The sequence below is a fragment of the Vespula vulgaris genome, chromosome 13 (assembly GCF_905475345.1).
Source record: "Vespula vulgaris chromosome 13, iyVesVulg1.1, whole genome shotgun sequence".
NCBI lineage: Eukaryota > Metazoa > Arthropoda > Insecta > Hymenoptera > Vespidae > Vespula > Vespula vulgaris.
Window position 1 is genome coordinate 3,325,331 of NC_066598.1, and position 20,479 is coordinate 3,345,809.

At 27.9% G+C, this 20,479-nt stretch overlaps 3 protein-coding genes and 1 long non-coding RNA gene across 4 annotated transcripts; 3 read left to right on the forward strand and 1 right to left on the reverse strand.

Moving 5' to 3' along the window:
- The first annotated feature begins 299 nt into the window (after positions 1–299).
- LOC127068321 (replication protein A 70 kDa DNA-binding subunit) lies at positions 300–3,848 on the forward strand. The gene is made up of 14 exons (XM_051004348.1): positions 300–422; positions 506–661; positions 766–813; positions 971–1,167; positions 1,256–1,398; positions 1,495–1,582; positions 1,687–1,849; positions 1,916–2,120; positions 2,193–2,305; positions 2,390–2,556; positions 2,671–2,905; positions 2,979–3,062; positions 3,170–3,364; positions 3,448–3,848. Exons 2-14 carry the CDS (start codon positions 632–634, stop codon positions 3,559–3,561), a joined length of 1,782 nt encoding a protein of 593 aa, XP_050860305.1. The 5' UTR covers positions 300–422; positions 506–631; the 3' UTR covers positions 3,562–3,848.
- A 296-nt stretch (positions 3,849–4,144) lies between these two features.
- Positions 4,145–8,184, forward strand: LOC127068309 (ubiquitin carboxyl-terminal hydrolase 5). Its single transcript, XM_051004279.1, has 13 exons — positions 4,145–4,376; positions 4,465–4,590; positions 4,660–4,836; positions 4,924–5,030; positions 5,119–5,646; positions 5,764–5,835; positions 5,926–6,118; positions 6,443–6,595; positions 6,753–6,934; positions 7,074–7,459; positions 7,551–7,763; positions 7,854–7,963; positions 8,041–8,184. Exons 1-13 carry the CDS (start codon positions 4,281–4,283, stop codon positions 8,104–8,106), a joined length of 2,409 nt encoding a protein of 802 aa, XP_050860236.1. The 5' UTR covers positions 4,145–4,280; the 3' UTR covers positions 8,107–8,184.
- A 724-nt stretch (positions 8,185–8,908) lies between these two features.
- On the reverse strand, positions 8,909–16,073 carry LOC127068307 (unconventional myosin ID). The gene is made up of 15 exons (XM_051004277.1): positions 15,837–16,073; positions 14,561–14,667; positions 14,275–14,470; positions 13,797–14,016; positions 13,508–13,717; positions 13,231–13,434; positions 12,954–13,152; positions 12,359–12,528; positions 12,015–12,275; positions 11,662–11,906; positions 11,423–11,585; positions 10,993–11,325; positions 10,734–10,924; positions 10,414–10,662; positions 8,909–10,332 (listed from the first exon to the last, which is right to left on the reverse strand). Exons 1-15 carry the CDS (start codon positions 15,923–15,925, stop codon positions 10,125–10,127), a joined length of 3,045 nt encoding a protein of 1,014 aa, XP_050860234.1. The 5' UTR covers positions 15,926–16,073; the 3' UTR covers positions 8,909–10,124.
- Positions 16,074–16,216: 143 nt separating this feature from the next.
- Positions 16,217–18,934, forward strand: LOC127068343 (uncharacterized). The gene is made up of 2 exons (XR_007782905.1): positions 16,217–16,678; positions 18,080–18,934. It is a non-coding gene; the product is annotated as an uncharacterized LOC127068343 (long non-coding RNA).
- Positions 18,935–20,479: the final 1,545 nt, after the last annotated feature.

The window sequence follows — 20,479 nt, forward strand, 5'->3', positions numbered from 1 at the left end:
TATATATATTTAATGTTTCTTTTACTTTTTTTTTTTTTGAAAATAATCTAATATAAATATATATTATTTTATTATTTGTATTGTATTGCATTGTATATTGTAATGTAATTCAAATATTATAGTAGGAACATGCAAAACAGAAGTATATATATATATATATATATATAAACTTTATCTTTTTTTTATAAACGTTTAATGATTAATAAGAAAATATATATATAAGATAATAAAAAATTTGAAAAAATAGTATTATTTTAAAAATAGTTATATATTCTAGATATTTTGTTGCGAATATTTCAAATGTTTCTGTTGGTAGAGAGAAACAATAAGCGGGAAAGTTAGCCGTTATAACCAACAATACAATTGAATATGATACGACGTAGTTTGCTGAGCGAATGCACGTTTTGTATTAGAGTTGATCGGTTTGTAATAAAATAAATAGACAGTATCATTACTTTTACTTGTCATAACTATCATTAATATATTTATCAATTTCTTTATCTAGGTCGTTTACTAGCATAATCGTGTATTGTAATATATTATAATTCGGAAAATTTGTGCTTTGTTGAAAGAAGAGATTATTCTTTAATTTGCTTTTCTATAAATTATAATATATGTTAAGAGAATAAACATGATTCCTTTAACAGAAGGATCATTAGATGTAAGTATAACAAGTATAAAATTAAACAATATCATTGTATTGAATTGTATGTTTACACATTGTAAATATTAACAATATTTGATATGTTTAATGTTTTTTTTTAGAAAATTATGGCAGGCATTGATGTCGAAAAACCAATTTTACAAATATTGGTAAGAAAATAACTACATTTATATATGTATTAGTTAATAAATCTTCTAGGTTATATCTTTAGAATATCTATATATTTTATATTTTGTTATATCTATAATATTTATTGTTTATATGAGTTATAAAGAAAATAATATTATATTATTTTTTTTAATACAGGGCCATAAAAAGTTAGCAAGTTCCAGTAGTGGAGATCGTTATAGATTATTAGTTTCTGATGGCAAGAGAGTAAATTCATTTACAATGTTAGCTACACAATTAAATTCAATGATTACAGATAATATTTTGACTGAATTTTCAATATGCCAAGTTAATAGATATGCTGTAAGTACTGTCAATAATGGTGGAAAACAAAAGTAAGTATTAGATTATTTATTTGATATTAATATTATAAAGAATATAGTTGTTAATTATTTATATATATATATGTTTATATTTAAATAGACGTGTGATGGTGATATTGAGTCTTGATTTAAAAGTATCTGGTGAAGAAGTTGGTTCTAAAATAGGAAATCCTACAAATATCGATAGCAATGCAAATACAGAAGTTGAACCAAAAAAACCACAACCTATACAAACTCATAGTGGTAAATATAAAAATGCTATTGTTGTAATAGTAATTTCTGAAGATTATTGCAAATATATTGGCAATTCTTTACATTATAATATTTGTTAAATTACAGCTGTTACTATCCAAAAAAATACTACAAATCATTCATCTTCTGATATATGTACAACTCCTATTGTTGGATTAAGTCCATATCAAAATAAGTAAGTTGTATTAATATAATATTATACATTAAAATATATTGACTAAATCCTTTATATAAAAAGTAATTCATCTAAATCTAATTACTTTTTAATTGATCGTATAGATGGGTTATCAAAGCAAGAATTACAAATAAATCTAATATTATTACATGGTCTAATTCTCGGGGTGAAGGGAAGTTATTTTCTATGGATTTAGTTGATGAAAGTGGTGAGATAAGATGTACAGCATTTAAAGATCAGTGTGATAAATTTTATGATATGATAGAGGTGTGTATGACTTATATTTTTTAAAATTCTTACTTCAAGCTATAATTTATCTTTATGTTTAACTAGGTTGGGAAAATTTATTACATTTCACGATGTAGTTTAAAACCAGCAAATAAAAATTACAATACTTTGAAGAATGATTATGAAATGAGTTTGACTCAAGATACAGAAATTATTCCATGTCACGATGATGTAGATGCTATTCCAATGATTCAATTCAATTTTGTACCAATAAATGCTATAGAAAATAAAGAAAAGAATGATATTATAGGTATAGTGTATATACTTGTATACTTATATAATTTGCATTGATTTGTTTGAGTCTATATTTGTTATATCACAGATGTTTTGGGAATCGCAAAATCTTGTGAAGAAATACAAATACTGAGAGCACGAACCACAGGCAGGGAACTTAAAAAGAGAGAAGTTATGTTGGTAGATGAAAGTAATACCATGGTAAAAGATTGATTATTAAAAAAAAAGATATATCATATATTCGTTATATAAAATTATAGTAAAAATGTTAATAATATATTATAGATATCTTTGAGTTTATGGGGTGCAGATGCAGAAAAGTTTGATGGAAGTAATAATCCTATTGTGGCTATTAGAAACGCACGTATTGGTGAATTTAATGGTGGAAAAAATCTTTCCTGTATAATGTCTTCTGTTTTTCAAGTAGATCCTGATATACCAGAAGCACACAAGTATAGTCATTAATATAAAAGATTTTTATCTTAACATTTCATAATATTTTAATACAATTAAGGAGATGTGTTTTTATCATTAATATATATATATATATCTTTTTTTGCATACAGATTACGTGGGTGGTATAATACTATAGGAATGTCTGATCAGGCTAAAAGTTTATCTACGAGTAATGCACGTGGAGGTGGGATGAATGGAACATGGTTAACTATAAAAGAAGCACAAAATATAACAAACTCCAGTGATAGTGGCTTCAATATCTTCATTTCAAAACTTACTGTTAATTTGGTTAGAGCCGAAAATGTTGTTTATAAATCATGTCCGACTGATGGCTGTAACAAGAAAGTATGTAAATCTTTATTTTCAGTTGTGTCATTCTACAAATATATTGTATAATAACAAATTTTTTTATTTTAAGATGATAGATCAAGCTAATGGAATGTACAGATGTGAAAAATGTAACAAAGAATACCCGAGTTTTAAGTACCGTCTTCTTGCGAATGTATGTACTCTCGAATATGTATATAATTTTTACTTTATCAAAAAAGATGTAGAAAAATTTTTCATATCTAAAATTTAATATAAAATTTGTTTTCATATCGATTGTAGGTCAATTTTGGAGATTGGCAAAATAATCAATGGGTAACAGCCTTCAATGACGAAGCTGAAAAATTATTAAATATAACAGCACAAGAATTGGGAGAATTACAAGAGAATAATAAAGATGCATACATGGACAAATTTTCTGAAGTTGCATTTCAAAGTTTCATTGTGAAACTACGTATGAAAATAGAAACATTCAATGTTAGCAAACATTATCATATATATATATATATATATATTATATACATCTTATTCAACTTTAATACAATGATCTTATTTTATAGGACGAAACAAGATTAAAGGCAAGCTGTTTATCGATATCACCGGTTGATTACAAAGTATACAATGATATCTTGTTAACAAAAATTAAAGATATCGTTGGAATTGAAAAGCTTTAAATTATCATATATGTTAATTTGTTATAATGTATTGCTATATACCTATATGATCTTTATTTAAGTTAATTATTAGATACCTATATTTCTTACATTTTGCACATTTATTTTCTCTTTTTTTTTCCTTTTTTTTTTTATATAAGAAAATATTATAAGTCTATATTTGTATTCAAATAAAATTTATCAAATGAAGATCACATATTTAATAATACTTTTTGTCATATAATATGTGTAGACATTATATATTAACCATTATACTATAAAATAATATGTAAATCTATTTATGCACGGTATTTATCAAAAATGATAATAAATATGTATACCAACAAAAATAATTATAATATACATGTTTCTTTATTATCTTTCACATGGTATGTCTGCTTTGTTCTCATACGATGATATTAACCTTTTATTAAAAAAATTAATTTTTTAATTTTTTTATGCAAATCATATCGTATAAATAAAACATAAAAAATTTATCAATCTGTTAATACAGTAAAAGAAATAAAAAAGTCAGGATATAACAAAGAAATAAACCGATTTGAAAATTTCTGTTCAGTTCGCCATTTCGCAAATCACGTATATCATATATATGTATATGTAAGCCGGCGCTTTATGTGAGCTGATGCCCATAGGAAGGTTACGTTTAGAAGAACGACATTATTTTTGAGTTATAAATTCTTAAAGTGTTCTTTCGATTCGTGCGATAGAAGAAATCTATCATGGAAGAGTTAATGCAGCATTTAAGTAAAATAAAAGTGCCACAAAAAGGCGATAAAATATATAAGGATGAGTGTGTTTATTCGTTCGATACACCAGTAAGATATTTTTTCATTTTTTATAGATGCTAATAATATTAAAAGCAATCCATATTAATAGCTATCTCTATTACCTTTTTGTTACAAGGATACGTCTACGGGTTTATATGTTAATCTTACAACATTTTTGGGGTTGGGACAAGATCATGTTCTTCATTACTATCAGTTAACCAATAATCCTGTCTTTCTTCACATAAAACGTACAAAAAAAGAGGTACAATCTGCTCGTTAATACAATTTTAAGTATATATTCTTTTTATTACAAAGCTTTTCAACATTGCAGATTGTATCCGATCAAAAAGGAGATGGTCCTGAAAAAAAGATAACGAGATTAGCTATAGGAACTTCTGGTGGCTTTACGCCAGATCAACAAAAGTATACTTATCACGAGGAATATAAAATAGTTATATTGCCAAAGTTTACAGAAATTCTATATCCTAAGGATGGCCTGCCAGAACAAGTAAGATTTACAAGCATATAGATAGATATATCATGAATGATATATTAAATATATTTTATATATTATAATTGAAATTTTTTATATCAGGTAGAAATAGCTATTAAGTCAATACTGGAATCAGATTCTGCATCAAAAATAGCTGAGACTGAAACTTTGGCTGGGACTTGGGATGGAGAAATAAAGGCTGTATCCAAGTGAGTTTTTTGTATTAATTGCAAAATAATGATATCTTGCAATATATAAAAATTAATATTATTACTGATATTTATTTAATGTTTTTAGGCATGCAAAGAATTTGAAGCAATTGGACACTGGCAAAAAAATACCTCCAAGCGGTTGGAAGTGTGAGAAATGCGATCTCACACAGAATCTTTGGTTAAATCTGACAGATGGTTCCATTCTTTGTGGACGTAGATTTTACGATGGTACTGGAGGAAACGATCATGCAGTTGAACATTATCGTAACACAAATTATCCACTTGCTGTTAAATTGGGTACCATAACAAAAGAAGGAAAAGGAGATGTGTTTTCATATGATGAAAATGATATGGTAGAAGATCCTAATTTAATTGAACATTTGGCTCACTGGGGAATCAACATTACTCAGATGGAAAAAACTGATAAATCCATGATCGAATTAGAATTAGATCTGAATCAAAAATTTGGAGAATGGGTTGCCCTTCAAGAAGCTGCAAGCAAATTAACGCCATTGTACGGACCTGGTTACACTGGTCTTGCTAATCTTGGAAATTCTTGTTATCTAAATAGTGTTATGCAAATGTTATTTGTTATTCCCGACTTTATAAAAAGGTATATAAATTACATATGTAAACATTTATAAAAAAATGTCTGTTTAAAAAAGAAAAAAGGAATTATTAAATATACATATATATATATATATATATTAATTGAAAATATTTTTTATAGATTTGTAGATGGTGCACCACAGATATACAATCAGAATTATACTGATCCTGCAAATGATTTTAATGTTCAAATGTAAGATTTGTGTTCAACTAAGAATAATAGTATGAAATAGATTTTTTTAATGATATATATGTTTATTTATACAATTAATATTTATTTTAGGTCTAAACTCGGAGTTGGATTACTTTCGGGAAAATATTCCGTAGCACCGAAATCAAATACAGAAGATGAATCGCGACAAGGTATTCCTCCAAGAATGTTCAAAACCTTGATTGGTCGTGGACATCCAGGTTTTTCCTCAAATCGGCAACAAGACGCTCAGGAATTCTTCCTACAGCTCATTAACATTTTAGATGTAATTATACATAACACATAAATGAGATAAATGTGTTTACAAAGTGATATCAAAATGCATCCACTAGTTTAACAATATTTTTTGTCGAAGGTATCCAATTTGAAAATGATAATTTTTATGAAATTTAGAAAAAGTTCCAGTCCTGTTGAAATATTAACATGTTTCTACAAAATTTCATAAAAAATCACGATTTTCAACTTGGTAACCATTGTTTTGTTTATTAGTATATATGTATTTGTAACTACCTAAATAATTTTATAATGTATTTCAATGTTGGTTTATATATCAATGTTACTTATTAACAAAATGTAATTAATTTAATAGCGTAACAGCAGACATCAAGCAAATCCTACCGACAGCTTTAAGTTTAAGGTGGAAGAACGTTATCAGTGCACAAGATCCGGTAAAGTGAAATATACTTATCGTCCCGAATACATCTTACCATTGCCTATACCATTAGAAGCAGTAACGAACAAGGTATGACGAATTATATTTATAAAAAGCAGTAATTTACAAATTATTACTATATTTTTCAATTAAGTATCCAGATTATATCCCTACTACAAATAAATTGCAACTGAAGTTGGATCTATTGGTCAGTGAATAGTAGTAATGAAATGTAGTATAATGTCAGGAAGAAGTTGCGGCATATGAAGCACTGAAGAAAGAAACAGAAGCAAAAGGACAAAAAGTAGACCCAAATGCTTTCGTGAGGCCACGTATAAAGCTAATGTCATGCCTGGAAACTTTTATACAACCCGAGATAGTTGAACAATTTTACAGTTCTGCATTGAATGAAAAGACTACTGCACAGAAGTAAGCATTTATTTATATAATAATATTTTATTAATATATATATATTTTATTAATATATATTAATAAATATATATATTATATATTAGTAATTACATTTATTTAATTTTATATTATTTGTTTTCTTTTTTAATTATTATAGAACAACGAGACTGGCTACATTTCCGGATTTCCTGTTGATGCATTTAAAAAAGTTTACTATGAAGGAAAACTGGAGCCCTGTTAAATTAGATGTAGCAATAGAAATGCCAGATATAATAGATCTGAGCTCCTTACGTGGCTTAGGTTTACAACCTGGAGAAGACTTACTACCTGAAATAGCTGGTTCTGACCCACCATCTCCAGTCTATGATACAGGCATTTTAAATGACTTAACAGATATGGGTTTCCCTCAAGAAGCCTGCAAACGAGCTTTATATTTCACCGAAAATCGCAGCTTAGAAGCGGCTACCAATTGGGTAATGGAACATATTGGTGATTCTGATATTGCAGATCCATTTGTGCCTCCTGGAATTGATATTAAACCAGGTAGATTATATTTTTCTATTTATATATGTCAATATGATATTGTAACTATTGTAAAAGAAAAATTTAACAAAATATTCAATCAAAATTTTAGGGAGAGATAAATTTATACCAAATGATAATGCTTTAGCAATGGTGATGAGTATGGGTTTTACTAAAGAACAAGCAATAAAAGCTCTTAAAGCGACTGATAATAATTTAGAACGTGCAGCGGATTGGATATTCAGCCATCAAGTTGAACTGGATGCATTAGATGTTGAAAATGATGCAGGACGTTCAGAAGATGTATTCCGAGATGGCAGTAATCGTACGTGATACACACGTTTCATTTTTTAGTTAAAAAATTATACTATTATCACACTTATGTTTTAATTAATAATATTTTTTATCTCTACAGAATATAAATTAGTAGGATTTATATCACACATGGGGACATCAACAATGGTAGGACATTATGTCTGTCATTTGTTAAAAGATAATCGATGGGTTATATATAATGATGATAGAGTAAGTATTACTACATTGTTATTTATCTTATCATAATTTGGATTATATGATATTTCATATCTGCTTACTTCTTACAGATCGCTTTATCTGAAAATCCACCTAAGGAGTTGGGATATATATATCTGTATCAACGCATCGAATAGATTACGTGACATTGACTTTGTATAAAAAAATATTATATCATCCTTTAACAATAAAAAATACGGCAAATAATAATCCTACTACGTGTGTTCTCGATATTGTTATTTAACAGCATGCATTTTTTAATATTATTTATCGTTTTCAAATAATACGATAGCTTTAATTTTAATTAATAATGATATCATTTTTAACGATTTGCGTGGAACTATTAAAATGGCAAACTTTTACACGAAATTATATTTTATTTTTTTATTATATATCTGGAATGAAGCATACTTCGTTTAAAAAAAGTTTAAATATATTGAATCCTTTATATATATGATCATATAAATATTTTATATAAAATACTAATTTACTTCTGAATTTTATTAGCAAGTGAATTTGAAACAATCCATTTATCTTTTTTTTTTGTAAAAAAATATTTGAAATAATAATAATTATTAGATATTATTTAATCGACATACGTTCAATGGCAAACAGAAAATGATTAAACATGATTCAACAGCATTTCATTTCTTAATAATAAATAATTAAATTCATAGGTGGAATATAATCATTAATTTAAAATATTTCAATTATGTGTATTTTAATATATAATTATTTATTATAAGATGTGGGTGTTATACTTTGAAAATTTTTAAGTGATTAATCTAATATTTTAGATAGTATTTTTCACTATATTATGTGTGTAAAGTATAAAATTGTAACACTTTATTATATTTTGTTCAACTAATTCGTTCCTATAAATCAATAAATTTTATTTTTATCAATGTTATAGCAAAATAATATTTTCAACAAAAAATGTCAATTTAGTTTTTTATTTCATTCATATAATAAATTTTATTTTTATTAACAATGTTAATAATTACAATATTGCATGCATAATAAATTGCTTTGCATTTGTATATTACATAGTTAGAAAAAGAAAAACGAATAAAATAAAATAAAATAGAATAAAATATTACAAAAATATATTTTTGTTATAAGTAGAAGGCCACAATTTTACAAAATAAATGTATAGAAGCTTATTAGAATTTATGGCTAACATTTTAACAGGGATAATCAGAAGATTTCCTTTAGTTTACAAATTTAACGATCTTACAAAATTGATTTTATATAAATGCTCTTATTCGTATATATATTTTATATTATACTATTGTGAGTTGCAAACAAATAAAATATATTTTATATATTTCAAATATATCTTTAGATTTTTGATTACGATAAATTAAAGCGATCAATGTAAAGAAATAATTTGCTTTTTTCATTGATTATAAGAAATGTTATGGTATATTTATCTTTACAGATCGCATTAATTCATTCTTATTAGGCAGTTAGGCACAATTTATCACAAGAAATGTGGTTATACGACATCTATCAATAGATGTACTTAAGATTTAAAATTAATATTGTTTATTCAATAGAATTTACTATGAATTAATTAAGAACGTATAATATTTACAAAAAAGAATTTTACTTTTCATTTTTTTGCATCTATAAAATAATTTCTATAATGATTTAATGAATTGAAGTTTATAGATTGATATTCTTTTGTATAACCAAGCAATTAGATATTAAATAAGTGATATCAGATATAAAATAATAATAGCCATTGGTTAAAATAGTTCATAGATATATAAATAGCTATATATACATATATATATATATATATATATATATATATATATATATATATATCTGTTTCAAAAGTTTTTTATATAAAATTTTAGTATAAAAAACTTTTATATATTTTGTCACATAAAATTCTAATAGATATTAATCTTGTAACTCATGTTATATAGCTATTTTTCACATATGTTATAACAATACTTCATTAAAATTTCATTACCACATTAATTAAAATTTTAATATTAAAATATATATATATATATATAATCAGCAATGCTTATATTTTAGAAAAGAAGTGTTGTTATTAATTATAATATAATAGCACATGTATATATAAATTTTATTTTTAAAACTAATCTAATATCTAAATATATTTTATTAAAAATTATACTTAACTAGCTGTTCTGATTTCTTGTCTGGAATTAGGCTCAATTATACCAATGGATGGTGGAATGGCATATATAATTTGATCACCATCTCTTTTGAATATTGGTTCAACCATATCAGGCATTACTTCTATTCGCAATACTTTACTCTTGTTACCCAACATACACTTAAACTTTACATCTACTGTAACTTGAAGCTCAGCACCACGTAATCTATTAAAAAATTTGTATGATTTAATTTTCTATGTTACTTTATTTTAGAAATTATTAATGAAATGTATAAAATTAACTCACTGATTGTATCTAGTACTTAATATACCAACAAGTTCTCCAACTCTGTCTTCCTTGGCAGTAATTGAAATAATAAAATCATTTCCTCGATTAGAATGAATTATTATAAGTTGATCTTCTCCGGGTGATACACTTAAACCAGTAATTTCAGCAATAGGTATACCTTTTTTCATAGTCTTAAATTTTACACTTTCTAATTTGTATAAGGCATGTTCTGTTACAACCAAAACACGATCAGCTTGTTTATTAAATCTGCATTAAAAAAATAACGTTAATCTCAACTTAGATAGTATTATAAAAACATTAGAAATATTTTTAATAACCTATTAGTTTTTCTAACAAATGTACTGAATAGAACAGTTTTAAAATGATCCGTATTTCGAAGATTATTTATTGAAGAAATGAAAACATCATTTTGAGGATTCTCATCTGGCTTAGATAAATAGTTTCCTTCCCAACGTCTATCCTGACCCCAATGAGGTCTTTTAGAATGTAATACAGCTCCTGCTGCCATCTAAAATAAATTAAAAATGTAAAAAATAATAAAACGATAAGATAAAAAATATTTTCTATATTATTTACTTTTAATCGTAGCTGTGGCCAATCTTCTCTTGGAACAACTTTAAGTACCATCCAAGCACGCCATCTTGTATAAATCATTTTTAATGAAGGTACCACATCACGAACAGCAAAGTTCTCTTTTGGCCATGTTAAATGTTTACCATGGTCACGCATAGATCTAACGTTACTAAAAGTCTTCAATAATGCTTTAATATAAAAATATTTCTTATATTGACGATAGTATCTTATAATAAATAATGCAGCTTTCATTTTTTTGTATTTTTGTCGACACAAATAACCGCGCCATTGTTTTTGAAGTAATATTACAATCCCTGGTATTAAATCCTCACGTGCCTAAAATAAAGAATATATTAGCTTTGAGAACATTAATATTTAATAATAATAATATAATATAATAATAATGTGAAGATAATACGAAAGATTAACGAACCTTTTCTAATGCAAATAATGTTTGAGGAGAACGTATAAATATTTTAGTATGACCATACTTAACATCACCTGAAAAACCTTTTTCTTCCATTAATGTACGAACTCCATCTTTATCAGTGCCACCTCTAAAGTTAGGCCAAGTATATTGTGATATCATCTTATATCTAAAAATATCCTTTTGTCAAAAATCATAGAACATATAAAATCAGATATAATTATATAAATATAATTATGTGATACCTTTTCAAAAATCTATCATATTTCTGTCTATGAGCAAATCCTGCTCTTCTAACTAATATATTTTCTACAAGTCCCAAGTATCTCACTTGGTGATTTACTCTTTCATCATCAAAAACAATAGCTGACTTAATTTCATTAGGTTTTATGCACCGAATATAAAATGGTTCTTTACTAGTCAAATTTTTAACAAGTGCAATCATAGAGTTACGGAATAATGTACCAGCAGTCAATGGTCTTTTTGTAGTCTGTTATAATCAAAATGCATATTTTAATTGGTAATAATTAGCATATAATAACATGTAATATCTTAGAAAGATATTCATCAAATAAGAATATATATATGTCTTTCTTACTTTTGTAATATCTTGAGCACCTTCTGGCCACATCTTACTGATTATAGAATCATTACTTTTATAAAGCAAACGTTTAAAATCTTGGAAAAGAGTATCCTTATTTTTATCTAGAAAACCGCGAACGTTGTATACAACATCACCAGCATAATGTTTGATTTTAAAATGAATCTTGTGTTGTAATTCTTTATCTGTTGGTTTCAATTGACGAGAAGTGTAATGTTGATGATCTGCTAATTTTGTGTCCATTGCTTCAAGAAGCATCTGAAAGAAAGGAATATTATGTTCTATATAAGTATTGCAAAATAATACATTTTTCCAATTATAATTATTTATTTTTATTATACCTCGTCTGTTACTTTGCCTACATTGAGACATGCTTCATCCATGATAGCTAATATTCCCTTATGAGATAATTCCACTAAGTCACAAATTATTTGATTATTAAAATACTCAATATTTTGCCATGCAATTCCTTCTCTCTTATACTCTTCCTGTTCTTGTTTTAAAACCAGTTCTGGAAATGTATAATTATTTATTAAATATAATCATGATATATAATTTTTTACATATATGCACAATCAACATCAAAATATTTTATAAACATATGTAATAATATAATAAGGGTATATGTGTGTGTATATGTAGTATATATACACCTCATATGATAAAAAATTATATGAAAAATAAAAGTATTGGTCACGGTTTTATTTTTATATTTACATATAAAATACTATACTCACCAAGTATATACTTGGCGTTGAGTCGCTACGACTCTTGATCCTATTAAATGAACTTATCATTTATAACTGCATATATAGATGCATGATTAATGTTAAAATATTATATGATCGTACGTACTATGCAATAAAAAATATAAGCGAAGGATAAGAGTATTGGTTATTTAATTTATCAATTATGTATTGCATATAACAGACTTACCAATAAAAAGCTGTTGTAATTTTTCATTGCAGTAATTGATACAAAACTGTTCAAAGCTGTTTATATCAAAAATTTCAAATCCATAAATGTCTAATACACCAATTAAAGTTTTGTATTTATTAGATGAATCAGTATCATTTACATTGATTGAATCATTAACACGTGACACAATCCATGAAAACAATCTTTCATAAATTGCCTAAATAATTTCAAAATACTGAATATTATTTATATACTATAATATTGTGTAATAAAATTGTAATGAAGTAATTGTTACCTTTGCCAAAGCATCCCTACCATATTCAGCTTCCACCAAAGTATGTGTCTTTTGCATAATTTCTCCACCAGCTGCTATCACTCTTTGGGATAAAGCAGTTCTAAGTTCATTTGAACCAATAGAAAATAAAGCTGCAGTATTAGCCAGAGCATTATTTTTTTCAACAATAAGTTTATCTTCATTGATTTTATACATAATATTACCCTAAGTAATAAAGTAATTAGAAAACAGAATCCAAAGAAATAGATGTTATAAAATAATTAATAGATTATATTACCAGATGCAGAATGCCAGAAATAATGTTCCAGATTGTTTGTATCTCATTTTGTGAAAATCCTAAAGTGGACATAGCTCCATTCACAGTTTTATAGTCACCTTTATCATTTATATTTGATTTATTATCATCTTTATTGATATAATAATATGCAGTAGCATCACGTACTAATTTCATTTGATGTAATTCAGCTTCACTACAACCATTAATCAGCTAGAAATTATATAAAAAATATTATGTAAAATATTTCATTTAATTTTTTCGTAAATACATCACTTGTTTTTGATTATACCTGATAAAAACAATGAAAATTACGTTCTCCTTTTTGTTGATAGACTACTCGTGATTTTTCAAGTAAATAATTAGTTATATGTCCACCTAATGGGTCTCCTTTAAAATCAAAATTAATGTCCATATATTTTCCAAAACGAGAGGAATTGTCATTTCTATTTGTTTTTGCATTTCCAAATGCTTCTAATATAGAATTTGATTGAATAAGTACATTCTTTACTCTGGAATTTATAAATTAAATAAGGTAATCATATGTTATTAAGTTTATATAATGAAATAAAGATTATACATATATAAACAGAACACATGCCACAATAAAAAAATTAAGTACAAAGTTTAATAACAAGGCTTTGTTTAATAGAAAAATTAACTATCTAAAAAGAGATTACAGTAGATTAGATAATGATATTTTATGATTTACTATATCTTTCTATATTTCATATCAATTTTTTATTATATACTGCAAAAAAATAAAATACCTTTCAATTTCCTGTTGACCACTTAGATTAGTAACAGCAGCAATATACTTCATAATAATTTTACTAGCTTCTGTCTTCCCTGATCCAGATTCACCACTGATTACTATGCAAGTGTCCCGACCTTGTTGCTTCATCTCACGATGTGCTGAATCCGCAATTGCAAATATGTGTGGTGGATTTTCAAATAATTCTCTCCCTAGAAAGTAGAAAATAATAAGTATATTGATATACATAAAAAAAAAAAATGATTAAAGCTAGATCTTATATATGATTTTATTTGTATTACCTTTATATTTATTAATATGGTTTGCATCATAGATATTTGTATTTTTATAAGGATTAACACTTACACACACTTCTCCAATATATGTATATATTTTTCCACCTTTGAATCTGAAAGAATTAATATACGTTTATATAAAAAAGTTTTAATATTAAAAATGACAAAAAAAAAAAAAAAAGAAAAAAAATTAATTGAACCTATAATAGTTACTTCTTTTTTAATGATATAAATATTTCATTTATAATATAACTATTTAAAAGATTGATTTATTACAAATTTCTATACTGATTTCGCTAAAAAATAAAAGTTTAATGACAAGAATGTGAGCGTAATTTTTACCAAGAAAAAAGATATGAACTTCGTTCTATCAAGATCAATTATCAAGTGCAATTGTCTATCCTTTGTTATCAACAATGTAAACACATAAACACGTCATTCTTGTCTTTTTCCTGCTGTTTAAAAAATGTACATTTAAAAAATTCAAAGAAAATAAAAAATTGAATGATATAAGTCTGTACAAGTAAATGGATGAGCAAATATTATTAATAAAAATAAAATAAAATAAAATAACATATTATTTTATTTTATTATATATATGTATGCATAGATAACAATAAATAGGACACATTCTTAAGTAATGCGTCTATGAGTATTTAAAGAACATTATAATGCGAACGCACACCGATGTAACGAACAGGTGACTCATACTTAACGTAAATGTGATAAGCATTTTACGTACTTATACGGTATAGAATCGTTGCATTGAAAGCAACACATCATTTAAAACATAAATATTTCTTTTTTTTTCAAAAATTAATTAAACATAACGAAAAAAGAAAGTATTGACAAATCATTAATTGATTCGTAAATATATTTCTCGCTGTTGTCAACGGATTATCATTTAATTACGATTTTATTATAAATTTTCAGAATATAAGACGTTATTTGAAAATGTCCTATGAAAAATATATGCTCCGTGTTTTATTAATAAGAAAATATTATCTTTCGATTTTTGCGTGTGTATATTTTATTATTATTATTGTTTTTTTAAAAGATCAAATTTAAATCGTTAGCGCTCAACCACCTGCTGCAAGTGAGAACCACGCCCTCTCGTTAGAAATGGACGAATCAAGAAGAACAAATTAACCGAAGACGCGCGCCCATTCTATCGTACAAACTGTCAAAAAAGTCTTAAAGATCTAGAAAATGATGATCGGTAAAGCTTTTCGATATATTTCAATGCTATTAAGAAAATATGTCGAGATCAAATAAAACCTACCTAACTTTCAAGTTTTCCACGACCTTCTCAATGTTGATCTCGTCCAGCAGGACAAAATCTCTGATGCCAACATCTTCGTGAGTTGCCATTTCTTCTATCGTTTAAGGGAATAACAAGTGTGCGACGAACGTAAGAATCTATCCAACGTTTTATTTTATACTACAGTTAAATGTCACTAACAATAGTCAACCGTACCTACTACTGAATGATTTCCACATGCTGTTACTCATTTTAGAAGTGTCGTTTTATCTATACGTCATACCATTGTGTGATGTAGAGGGCATTGAATTCGCGACGACACTATAGCCATCTATCAAAACTCGAAGACTTTCAAAATCTTTTAAGAACTTCAGTATTCTTTTTATAAGTTGCTTGTGTATTTCTAGTTGAATTCGTCGTATTGTATCTAAACACATTTCGTTGACTTGAAGATACCTTGTCGAGTATAGATAACGAATAAATTCTATCTAGCGTCCAAGTCGGCCGAAAAATGTATTTTTCAAATGTATGTACATATATATATATATATATATATATATGTATATTGCAATATTACGATTTTGAAGGTTACGAGAAATATGCGATTTACGAGACATCTAGCGATAAATTGAATGAAGTTACCATTATGCTTGTAAGGTTATTTAGTTCGAAGCGTGTACGATTTTAGCGACAAATATGGACAAAATGTGAACTATAAGCGAGCTATGGAATACTAACCCCACTTATAATTCCTATAGTATCGGAACATGAGCTGCGTAAATTATACTCCTACAAGTAATCAACATTCAAGATAGTGACAGAGATTTTTGTACGTAGTAAAAATAATAGTACATCTAACAAAAGTAAGTAAAAAACATATGCAGATTATGTTTCTCTGGAGATAAATTACTTGAAAAGTGTTTGTTAATTATACAAAGTATATATTTTTTGTTTTTAATTAAATTTATATTTATACTGTCTCTAGTTAAAGTTATACTTATATATCTTATATCTATAGATAAAATTTATTTAAGCAGTTATTAGTTATTTACAATGTATGTTATAAAAAAAAATGATACTCATTATACCAAAAATAATATCATATAACGGGATCTAACCTTGTGGAAGCTGCTGTTTCTGAAAATCCATGGACTAACAGTGACTTTATTCTTATATACTATTACTATTACTATTACTACTACTATTAATACTACTATTATTTAAAAATCATAGTAGAATCTATATTTTAATATAATTGTCACTCTGTGAGAATTATAATAGTAATAATATAATATAAAGTGGATTACGACAGGGTAAAATTACAAAAAAAAATAAATATTATTTCTATTATTTTATATTTAGACATTAATAAACTTTTTATAGTATCTGATCTATACATCATACAAATTGATTTATTATCTATATGTATATATCTAACGAATAAGAATAATAAAGAAATTAGAATTTTTCAATCCATTTCTTTAAGATATTATTTGAGAATTCTAATATATCCAATGCTTAAGTATTCAATCCAAGACTTATAAATAATAATTAATAAGAATAAATAAGAATAAATAGGAAATATGTAGATACGATGACAAACATAAGTGCGATAGAAAAATTTTTTGTTTGCTTTATTAAGAAATTATTTTAGAATTCAACTATATCTAATCTACTTACTGTTGAAATATGATTAACAATGTAAAATGTAAGTACTTTAATATTTACATTAATATCAAAATCGTGATATTCAGATAAGAAAAGCTCTAAATAATTAATTTAAAATAATCATTTAAACTATTATTATGCATTTCAATAATTTTCTTTTATATATTCAATAATTTCTTTTATATTTTCTTTTAGTAGTAGTCAAAGTCGGTCAGTTGTCCGATTTTGTTTTATGTCATACGCAGCCGAGCGAGTGACACATATCTACTTCACAATTAAGTCGAAAATAAAATAAATTTGAGTTAACAATTCGTTAATACTTGCACGATGGTAAACTGCGAAAATTTCTAAGTTCCTTCGTCGAAATACAAAGCGAAATAGAACTAGTAACTCTCCAAAGTCTGTCAAAGACCTAACTTTGTTGTCGACTGACGAAGAAAATTATTCCTACTTTACAATTTAATTCTAAAATAAAATAATTTTCTGTTATTGGAAAAACATTGAATATGCAGCCATTCGCCCGGTAGTACTTACGCTATATATATATATATAATTTAGATATAGATTTCGATATTTCGTAAGTATTACCGACCCAGGTCCAACCGCGAGGAGGTTGCTGCATCTGAGGACCCACGAGCTAACGGTGACTCTACTCTAAAATTCGCGTGACCGGCGTGATCAAATAATCGACGTTCTATAAAACGAAGTCCTCGGTAGGACTTAATCGCGCCCGAACACTCCCGGGAGTGTTAGACTTACGGTGACTCTATTCTAAATTCGCGTTCGCGGCGTCCACGTACCAACCGAGACTTCAGGCGGCTAACTGGAGGAGGGTCAGTCCACGCTTACGGATAGCAAAACCATACCACTCGGCAGCACACGAACCGACACACGACCGGTCATTATTCGGTTTAGCAATCAAACGAAGTCCATTATCGTTGAACTTATAATCGCGCCCGAGAACACCACGCCTGTGCCCGTCGACAGACGCGCGAGTGTTCTTCCTATCCTACCCGTATCCCGCGCGGATATATCGAGATTCGCGAAGAAGAGGGAAAGATGAAGAGAAAGAAGAAGAGAAGAAGAGAAAGAGAAGAAGAGAAGAAGCAAATGAGAAGAGAAGAAAACAAGAGTGTGCGCACACGTGAGAAGGATGAAGCAGAAAAGAAAGGAAAGAAAAGAATATCCGTAAGATGCAATGGAACATAGGCCCCTGTGAAAAAGATGAAATTGGAAAGAAAATATGGACATGGAAAAGAAAAGAAAAGAAAAGACATACCCGAGCAAAACCAGAGTACGAAAATCCAGCTCGATTATTCGGTACTGAAGGAAGGAGACCCGCACAGAAGCCCACGCCCAAGGGCCCATCCCAACGGACCCACCCGACAGAAACTATAATGATTAATTATTATAAAATTATATTTTTGAATAAATAAAAATGAAAGAGCGCATTTATTGCAAAATATATGGAAGATGTACGAATGAACGTAAATTGCACGTATTCCGAAATTTAGTTGGAATTTGATAGAGAAAATTTTGGAAATATCTTGAAGAACGCAGCCATTCGCTCGGTAATACTTGCAGTCTACGAGTTTCCGATGTATCACAAGTACTTCTGACCCAGGTCCCACCGCGTGGAGATTGCTGCATCTGGAGACCCGAGGACTAACGGTGACTTTACATTTAACTATTATTACTACTATCAAGAAAGCAAAGCAACGTGGCGACGTCCACATCAACGCTATTCAACGCTAATTCAAGCCTCCAAATGCTAAAATTGAAGCCCCATGCGTCTCCGCATTTGGGAACCGACTTACACATAGCTCAACTATCCAACATCGGAAGCTTCGATCACCGCTTGAGCACGACCGGTCGTGCTTTCGCGACAAACGCCGGAACCCAAAATTGAATCTACCGCAGTCACGATACTTACGCGAGCATTCCGAAAACACTCACGCGAATATGTTGAATGCGTTAGAGCCAATTTAGGAATTAATCGCGCCCGAGAACACCAACGCCTTTGCTAGCCGACATAAGCGAGTGTCCTTCTATCTTGCCCGAACGGGTGAAAAGAACTCCTTCTACGCCTGAGGTAGAAAGATTCTTTAAACGCCCGTATAAAAATCTAAGTCCTTCGATGGTCCTTGGGCGATGCAACGATTGCTGCACCTGGAAAGAAACGGACTAACGAGGATTCTACTCTAAAATCCACGAACCGAGATGCCTTTCCGCTTCGGGAGCTTCTAGCTTCTCAGCAAACTGGAGATGTATAAAACCCCGCTTACAGATTGCTCCACTGTCCACACCGTCGGCTTCAAACATCTCGAGACACGACCGGTCGTGCCTATATTTCGCTATTTCAAAGATCAAAACGAAGTCCTCGGTAGGACTAAATGTCGCGATCGCGAACACCCACGCGCGTGCCGGCCGTCACGCGCGTGAGTGTTTTCCCTATCATTCGCGTACGGAAGCAAGGAGACATACCCTTTCTGCTATATAATTCCTATATAATAGAGATTATATGCAAAGAGGTTCCTTTAACTTCCGTGTAAAGATCCCACGAAGTTAGGTCCAGCGATCACCTAACTTGAAACAGAAAAAGGGACAAAAGACTGTACTATATTTATTTAAAAGAATATATTATATACATAGTAAAATATGAGTAAAAATTAAAATGATAACACAAATTAAATATAAAAGCTAAAATTAAAAAGATAATAAAAATTAAATATTAGAGCAAAAATTATATGCAATAAGACATTTATATTCAAAAAGATCCCTATTAAAATTTCATTTCACGATGATCCACCTCTCGATGATCGCTCGCTCGATGATCGCTCTCCCGATGATCTAACCTGAAACAGAAAAAGAGTAAAAAAAAAAAAGAAAAGTGGAGAAAAAGATAAAAAGTTAAAAAGAAGAAAGGAAAAGAAACGAAGTAGAGAAAAATAGAAAAAGAAACGTGGAGTATTTGCGTAAGTGAACATGAGACAAAT

Bases quoted from the DNA above. Each gene is read 5' to 3' on its own strand.
- LOC127068309 (XM_051004279.1), top strand. From the start codon at position 4,281: ATGGAAGAGTTAATGCAGCATTTAAGTAAAATAAAAGTGCCACAAAAA. The intron at 4,591-4,659 runs GTACAATCTGCT...TCAACATTGCAG, and splicing joins TAAAACGTACAAAAAAAGAG to ATTGTATCCGATCAAAAAGG. The intron at 5,031-5,118 runs GTGAGTTTTTTG...TAATGTTTTTAG, and splicing joins GAAATAAAGGCTGTATCCAA to GCATGCAAAGAATTTGAAGC.
- LOC127068321 (XM_051004348.1), top strand. From the start codon at position 632: ATGATTCCTTTAACAGAAGGATCATTAGAT. The intron at 1,168-1,255 runs GTAAGTATTAGA...ATATTTAAATAG, and splicing joins AATAATGGTGGAAAACAAAA to ACGTGTGATGGTGATATTGA. The intron at 3,063-3,169 runs GTATGTACTCTC...TATCGATTGTAG, and splicing joins AGTACCGTCTTCTTGCGAAT to GTCAATTTTGGAGATTGGCA.
- LOC127068307 (XM_051004277.1), bottom strand. From the start codon at position 15,925: ATGGCAACTCACGAAGATGTTGGCATCAGAGATTTTGTCCTGCTGGAC. The intron at 14,668-15,836 runs GTAGGTTTTATT...TAATTCTTTCAG, and splicing joins GTGGAAAACTTGAAAGTTAG to ATTCAAAGGTGGAAAAATAT. The intron at 13,435-13,507 runs GTAATATAATCT...TTTATTACTTAG, and splicing joins TTTCTGGCATTCTGCATCTG to GGTAATATTATGTATAAAAT.